General features: G+C 39.9%; 1 protein-coding gene across 1 annotated transcript; it reads right to left on the reverse strand.

Annotated features, from left to right (window-relative positions):
• Positions 1-653: 653 nt before the first annotated feature.
• On the reverse strand, positions 654-1,604 carry LOC309413379 (olfactory receptor 10A2-like; the record flags this gene model as incomplete). The annotated part of the gene is made up of 1 exon (XM_082010500.1): positions 654-1,604. The coding sequence occupies one exon, from the start codon at positions 1,602-1,604 to the stop codon at positions 654-656; it is 951 nt and encodes a 316-aa protein (XP_081866626.1).
• Between the last annotated feature and the right edge of the window lie 6,827 nt (positions 1,605-8,431).

Below are 8,431 nucleotides of genomic sequence, written 5' to 3' on the forward strand. Positions count from 1 at the left end.
TGAGACACAAGAAACTTGGGAAATCTGGCCCTGGTTCTCTGCATTACTAGATGAAATGGCACATACAGGCTGATACCACACTTTCATACAGGCACTTGTGGACCTACAGCATTCATTGGTCATGACTGCATTCAGTTTCCTACTCTCTCAGACAAAGCTAGAGCTGATTTCCTCTCCCCTTCCAAATGACAGATGACTCCGAGGTCCTGGATACATTTATCTGTGAGTGCTTGTATGACTCTTGGGCACTTCTCAAAAAAATTTTTATTCATGGCATAAAGAACTAGTAACAGAGAGACACAAAATACAAATTACAGTATGGCCCAGGTGACAGGATACCTGTCCAAGACACATTGCAGTCTCTGCTACAGTGACTGTACTGTATGAAATATTACCTTTCTTTTTCTTGGAAACAAAGATTAAAATCTCATTTTAATGATGATGATGTAAGGTGGTATATCATGAATACTGAAGTAGTATGATTCATACACAATGAAACTGGACAGAAAAAAACAAAAATCTCTAACATTGAGATACAACCATTTTCCAAGTGTCCCAAGTTATCAGGGTGTTTAACAAAAAGTCAAGCATAAAAGAAGCAAAATATCCAACTACATAGAGGAGAAGAAAGATTCCTTTCAAGCAGAAAAAGTTTATATTTTCCTCAGCTCAGCTATAATTTTGGTTAGTACTCCTTTTACTTCTTTATTTCTCAGGCTGTAAATCAGGGGGTTTAATGTGGGAATTATGGCCGTGTATATGAGAGCTAGGACTTTCTTTGTGTCTTGTGAATTACTGGATTTTGGTCGTAAGTAAATCAAGGTCCCACTTGCATAATACAGTGTTACAACAGTAAGGTGTGAGGAACAGGTGGAGAAGGTCTTGTGTCTGCCTTCTGCAGAGGAAATCTTCAGGATGCTGGAGATGATGCAGGCATAGGATACCAGGATGAGACAAAATGGTGTAAAGATGACCAGCACTGTGGCTGTAATGATCTGCTTTTCATATGAAGAGGTGTCAGTGCAGGAGAGCATGATGAGGGGGGGAATATCGCAGAAGAAGTAGTTAACCTTCTTGGGCCCACAAAATGGCAATGTGAACACCCAAGCTGTCTGCACCACAGACACAACATTACCAGTGCAGCATGACAGCAGCACCAAGGAAAGACGAACTCTGCTGTTCATGATGATTGCATACCTAAGGGGGTGGCATATGGCCACGTAACGGTCATAGGCCATGGCTGCCAAAAGGTAGCATTCTGTAGCTCCTAAGAAAATCACAAAGTAGAGCTGTGTGGCACAGCCCATGTAGGAAATGCTCCTGTCCTCTGACAAGAAGTTTACCAGCATCTTGGGAACAACGATTGATGCTGTGGAAATATCCAGGAAGGACAGGACCCGGAGGAAGAAGTACATGGGCATGTGGAGGGCGGGGTGCACTGTGACCATGAAGATGAGAAGGTTCCCAATGATGGTGGTGGTGTAAATTAAGCAGAATGTGAAGAACAGCAAGTGCTGCAGTTCTGGGTGGTTGGACAAACCAGAGAGGACAAATTCAGTCAGCAGAGTGTGGTTTCCTGGTTCTGCTCCCTCTGTTGGCTTCATCTGGCAGGAATCAAATGGGCAGACTGTCAGACGGGTAGCCACTGCACCAAGATCACGGTGCTTCAGCCAGTTGCTGAAGTGAGGAGTTTCTTGGGAATCCCTGGAGAGGCACTGGATCGAACTCAAGAGCTGGCTTAGCTGAACGAAGTAAGGCGGCAGGGGCTGTGCATGCTGAAAGTGCATGACGTTAGTGCTCTCTAAGTTTCGTAGTTTGGGAGAGTGACCAAGCATGCAACTATGAGGAGTCAGTGTTAAAGCATTGGCTCCATTATGGGTGTAGGATTAATTGTGCTCCACACAAATGTCAGGTCGGTGGTCCCAACTAGTTCCATGGGTGTTTGCTGCACTGAAGGGAAAACCCAGCTGGCAACTGAAACACTCACAGACCAAAGAAAGCAAAAAGAAGACAAAACAAAGCAAAACCAAATACCCTTTGTCTATAGACAGGAAATTAAAGAAGGAATAATTAGAAGGAAAGATATCCACGGAGAATGTGAATAAAGTGTAGAGGGTGAAGCTCAGTACTATCTGCTTCATTAGTCACATTGCCTCATTACCCTGATAAGTGCTGCTGTGTGTGATGCCGATGGGATATTCCTGCAGCGCTGTGCCAGTCGTGGCAGCTTTGTGTTTCCTTACTGCCCAGCATGGGAAACTGACGTGCGGAAAGAGAGGAGAAATTAGCCTGCCACAGAGGAGAGACTGGTCATTAATTCTGCATTCTTCAGACTTGTCATCTCTTGCCGAAGGGGCAGCCAACCGCTGGACTACACTAGTAAATCTCAAGGCACAGAATGCATTGTGGCAGCAGAAATGTGCCCATATATGGGGACAGAGAGGGGAAGCACCTTTTCCACTGCACAGACATGGGCCTGGTCAACAGACCACAGCACATAGAGAAGGACACATCACCAAAGCAAGAGCAGTGCGTACAGCCCTATCATGATTCAGTCACTCCTCACGCTGACTCCATCTAACGTATCTTTCTGCTATAACTTCACTCACATGGTATGCCTTTTATCTGCGGGTTTTCTAACATGAAAGTGAAAACTGTGGAGCCACAGGCAATTTTTAACTTACAAGCATAATAAAGAAAATCCTAACATTCTCAGGCATTTATACGTCTGATGTATTTAAAAGGAATTTTTCTGGTTTTAATTGCTTCCATTAACATAGAAATGAAAGAACACTACGTTATTTGCAGCTCCAGATTTCGAGAGGTACCTCAATATAGCCTATGCATAACAGAATAGAGAATGGCATTAAAAATTCCCTGCAGTTCGTAATGGCACACATTCACACTAGTTTTCTTAACTTGTTAGATCCATGTAGCTGAAGTAGAATCCACCTAATTCTGCCCTTTGATCTCTTAATGAAAGTTTTATACTATTGCTTTGGTCACTAGCTGTTAATTAAAGTCAATAGGACTCACAGTCGTCATTGCTTTACTCATAGATTAGTGCTATATTCCCTAATGCAGAACACCTCTCAGAAACAATTCTCACTTTGTGTGATTCTTGTTTATATGGCTACGAGGACTTTTAAGTTTGGATCTTAGTTCTTCCTTGGATTTGCTTTGTACATTCACAGTAAGCATTTTGAAGTAAGTGTCCTACCTTCAGCACTTCTGCCGTCCAGTACCTCCAAAATGGATCATGTAAATTTCACTGGAAGACTTTCCTTTGTTTTCTTACATTAGGGACGGTGTTGAGCTGATGGCTCCTACGGTCAGCTCACACTGCAGATTTTAAATTGTGTTTTAAATGCAGATGCTCTCCTGCCGCTGCTTGGATAATCTGTGACATTAGCACATGGTATATTCCATGGAACGTTAGGCAGGTTTTCTTCAAAGCAGCATAAATGGAATCTACCTGCCCTTCACACAGATATCATAAAAGCCAGTTGCCAAAAACTAGCCTCACAAAGAAGAAGAAAAGGAAATTGTTGAAGTTGTTTCAATTTAGTTGAATTGGATGCAGCTGAAAAGGTAGACACCTCAATGCATCTTCTTTTTTTGGCCAAGAAGGGAACAGCTGAGCTACCTCTGACACATGACTTACACCAGGTTTAAGCAGATTCTCTCGAAATCCCTATTTCCCCTATGGGTGGGATTGATTTCAGCTGATTTTAGAAATGTCACAGTTGGTTGTTCAGATCTTAATGCTCCCTCTATGGACAATAGGAGGTAACAAGCCAATTATATACTTACAATAGCAGATGAAATGTTACCTTGAATGGCAGCTTTCCCTCCATTGTATGTAAAGTGGGACCAGAGTGATTCCTTCAGAGTTAGGCATATCATGTTTTACATTTAAGATCATGAATTGTGCATCCTGAGCTGGCTGATGACCAATTGTTAACTAAAAAAGTCTGAACAATAGCTGAAAACTTCAAGGGCTGTGTGATTCAAAGGAAAGAATCGGCCTGATCTAGCCTACTGCCTTTGTCTACTTGGACTGGATACCTTTAGGGGCACTGCTATCTCTTGTAGCAGAGGTTTCATTCAGTTCTAGCTACTCACATTTGAATCTTCAGTTTTAACTGACTACTTGTTAACTGTGAATCTTTCACCCCCTCCCCTCCCATCCCCTTCCCTTCTTTCACACAACAACAAAAATCAATACAATTATTGGTCATTTCCTATTAATTACAGTAGGAACAAACAAACAAATAAACAAAAATCAGATTTGATTGGAACTACTGGAATTAAATGTGTACCTAGAACCAACTTAAAAAAAGTTCTGAGTAGCCATTCCATAGTTATGTTTCACTTAAATTTAGTCAACTTCTGTTTTATGCATGAAAAGCAAATTATGTGAAATTCAAAGATTTGATCATTGACTACAAAAACCTTATTTCTTCCCAATTTGAGCTGCTTTCATTTCACTTTTTTTGCTTTTGCACCTTATTTTCATGTCTCAAAGATCTGGTTTTCCATTTTTTCTTTGATTATTTCACCTGATATTTCCATTCTATTTCCATGAAGAAGATATCAGTTTTAACCAATCAGTGATGGTCCCCTTAGAACAGACTAACAACTGGAAACGTTTACATATATACACCTCAATTTTTGCTGTCTTAAGACATGTTTTGCTCTGAAATGTACCCTGCTTGTAATGCATATTTTCTCAGTAGTTCAGTTGCCAAGGAAGACCAACCAAAATATGTTGTTTTCCAAGTACTCTAAATGCTGTTTCTTCAGCACGTAAGTATATGCTTCAACTTTTCCAATATCATGGAGAGTGGCTTGGCAACTACATCAGCCAATTCCCTCAGGACTCTGGGATGCATCTCATCATGTCCCATAGACTTGTGAATGTTCAGGTTCCTCAGGTGGAACCTGATCTTCTCCTACAGTGGGAGGGACATTGCTCCTCCAGACCCCATCTTGCAGTCCATCCCCTCAAGAGGTGTGGGAAGAGAGACTGCCAGTGACATCTGAAGCAAAGAAGTTGTTCAGTACCTCAGTCTTCTCCCCATCCATTGTTACCAGTCCACCAGTCTTGCTCACCAAGGCGGGTATGCTTTCTTTGACCTTCCTTTTCTGTCTGACGTACCTGTAGAAGCCCTTATTATTATTCTTTGTGTCCCTTGCCAAGTTGAGCTCTGGCTGTGCCTTGGTCTTCCTGACCCCAACGCTACACAACCGGACAGCACCCCTGTACTCTTCCCAGGATACCTGTCCCTGCTTCCACTGCCTGTGCATTTCCTTCTTTCTCTTTAGTTTGAGCAGCAGGTCTTGACTCAGCCATGCCAGTCTCTTGCCCTCCTTTCCTGATTTCTTTACACCTGGGGATTGAGAGCTCATGCACTCCATGGAAAGCAGCCTTAAAGATCTGCCAGCTCTGTTCTGCTCCCTTGTCCCTGACGGCAGTTTCCCAGGGGGTCCTATTGACTAACTCCCTGAAGAGCTGGAAGTTTGCTTTCCTAAAATTCATAGTCTTGCCTTTACTCTTTGGCTGCCCCATATCCCTCAGGCCTGCAAATTCCAGCAGTGCATGATCACTGCAGCCCAGGATGCCTCTCATCTTGACATCACTGATTAGCTCACTTGCATTGGTGACCAATAGGTCCAAGAGCCCCTCTGGTAGGGCTGTCTATTACCTGGCTTAGGAAGTTACTGTCCATGCACTCCAGGAATCTCCTGGATTGCCTAGAGCTCACCGTGCTACTTTTCCAGCAGATGTTGTGGTGGTTGAAGTTCCCCAGCAGGACGAAAGCCTGCAAGTGCGATGCTTCCTGTAGCTGGGGTAAGAAGACTTCGTCAATAGATCCCCTTGATCTTGCTCTAATGTGATAACAAAATTCATCTTGCTTCAGTTTTAATATGCCCAAGTTTGCATTGTGATTTAAAAGGCAATTAATAGTACTAATTTTTTGTTGGCTAAAATGTAGAGATGTGCATTACAGCTATAATTGTCTATAGAGCCAGCACAGGTTTATTAGATAATTGAAACAAAAGCCATGTAAGGTGTAATGCAGCCTAGCTAAAACACAGGCATTGATTATCATTTTGTCATTTTTAGAGTATCTGAGACACCTGGGTACACAGGAGCTAATGCAAATAATATTTTCCTGCAATGGTAGTTGGAGATAAAGCTGGATAACCACCGATATCTTCAGTGCTCTACTAGCTTATGTCTGACCAATTGAGTCATATTCTTAAACTAAGCAGAGAATCTACACAAAGAGTTTACTGTTCTGCATGTGTAAAATTAAAAAATTAAATAGGAGCAAAATTACTTGCTTTGAGTTAGAAATGAGGACAATAGCAAAGAAAATGAATGGTATTGGAAAGTTCTGTCTTTGCAGTTGAAGTTAAGAACAGCAATTCTAACACAGTGTGATTCATCTCATATAATTTCACTTGTATAAACTCGCACACTTTCTGTAAGTCTTGTATCTAAGCTCAACAGAGGATAGTAGGTACTTTTGAAGGCAGTCCTTATCACCTCTTTTAGATACTTAAAGTGGATTAAAACATTTGTATTCTGATATTTCAGAAAATTCCAGTCTGGTTCTAGTGACAAGAAACTGAGCCTGAACAACTTCTTTAGACTGAGTTAAGTTTTGGGACACTAGCATTCAACAAGATAAATTCTGCCCAGGTAGGATTGAACAGTTACATCTTAATTTGGAAGATGTTAAAGGATTAGCTTAGTGCAGCTATGAAAATATCAGCTGGCCCCTTGGTTATGCTAAATCTGGTTCTTAAAATATTTTTTATTACTCTTAGTAAGTTACACTGTGGTGAGATTTACCATTTCAATATATAGGTAATATAAAATATTTTCTCATATGTATATTAAATTTAACATTCAATCAGTTAGAGGAAGAAAGAGAAAAAGAAAGCAGACTCATGTATCCACAAATAATAAAAATCACCAAATTATCTCTATATCCATTGCTAGTTGAGGGATCTTTTTCCAACCCAAAATGGCTAGCAATCTTGTATTCAAAAGCTATATATAATATTCACAGATATTGAACTAATAAGTTAGTCGTTACTGAGATTCTCTTCCACATTTTTTTCTCTCCAGCATGCACCTTTCTTGGAAAATTCCTTGAAAATGATATTATTTTCTCTCTCCAAATTTGCAGTTCAGGATTCGCATTTTCAGGCTTAGTACCAAGATGTTGCAATGAATAAAAGATTTTTAGAGTCATTAGAGTATCATCCTATCAGAATTAAATTATGATAGGTATCTGGCAGCTTACTAGGTCTTCCTTAAAAGTTTGTTATAGTCTTCCTTCACGTCTTTGGGATTCAGTCTCAACAGGGTTTTTTTTCTGTTGTCAAATAAAAGTGATTTGGCTTGATCAAGAGCTTTATGTTCAAGCAGAGCTTCAAAAATGTAATTGTTTTACTAGCCTTTTAACACTGAAAAAAAAAAAGTATTGAAAGCATGAAGTATGAGATTTATCTCACCAAATGTTAGGTCCAGGATTCAGCTAAGTATTTTAGAAATTCACAGCATAGTTGTCTGTGTGTGGTCTAAATATGTAACAACAATAATTTTATCCTAAAATATGCATCTCAGTTGAATGACTCCTATATTTTAGTATTTACCTACATAAATTAGATGCAGCTCACCTGAGGAGACAACAGAGCATAGAAACGTCTATTCACATTATTGACTATAAAATTCACATTATTGACTATAAAAGGATTCTTTTGATTATGGTGATGATTAACTCAGCTCTAGACATTGTCACGGTGCTGTCCATAGTTAGGAGACATTAACACTCCTGTAGGTGTGTCATTGTTCATAATTGCACCATGATAATTAGCAAAAGAGATTGCTAATATAGTGTTAACATCAATGATGTAATCCAAAGATATTAATACAGTTACATTTTAATTTCCTTATGATGAAAATTTTTGGACCTTTATTTCTGGTAAACTTGATGCATAATTGTGTAATTATAGTTCAAAAAATCAGGTTCAGACCTTGTATGTATTGTCTGAATTAAAGCCAATAACCTGAGGCCTATCATTTGGGGATGCTTATAAGTTTCTTGTGGAGAAATGTAACACTAGTGACTTTAACTGAATTACTGATGTTAAAATTTCTACACAAATATGGTTCTGGCATTCCAGTCAATCTGTAGTTGGATAAGTCAGCAAGACTGTGTGCTCATGAGAAACGTTGGTGTCCTACATATGTGTAATCAAGAAAACACACAGACTTGCTGGAAATGCAAAGAAGTTATGTACACGTGTATTTCAAAATGTGGTCCTGCACATTAAATTGTATGGGATCCCCATTTAGATTATGTTTATGTCTATCCTCAAACAGAACTTTATCATACACTTAGCATGCAAA

This window comes from Phaethon aethereus (genome assembly GCF_964289735.1).
Source record: "Phaethon aethereus genome assembly, chromosome: 25".
NCBI classification, from domain to species: Eukaryota; Metazoa; Chordata; class Aves; order Phaethontiformes; family Phaethontidae; genus Phaethon; species Phaethon aethereus.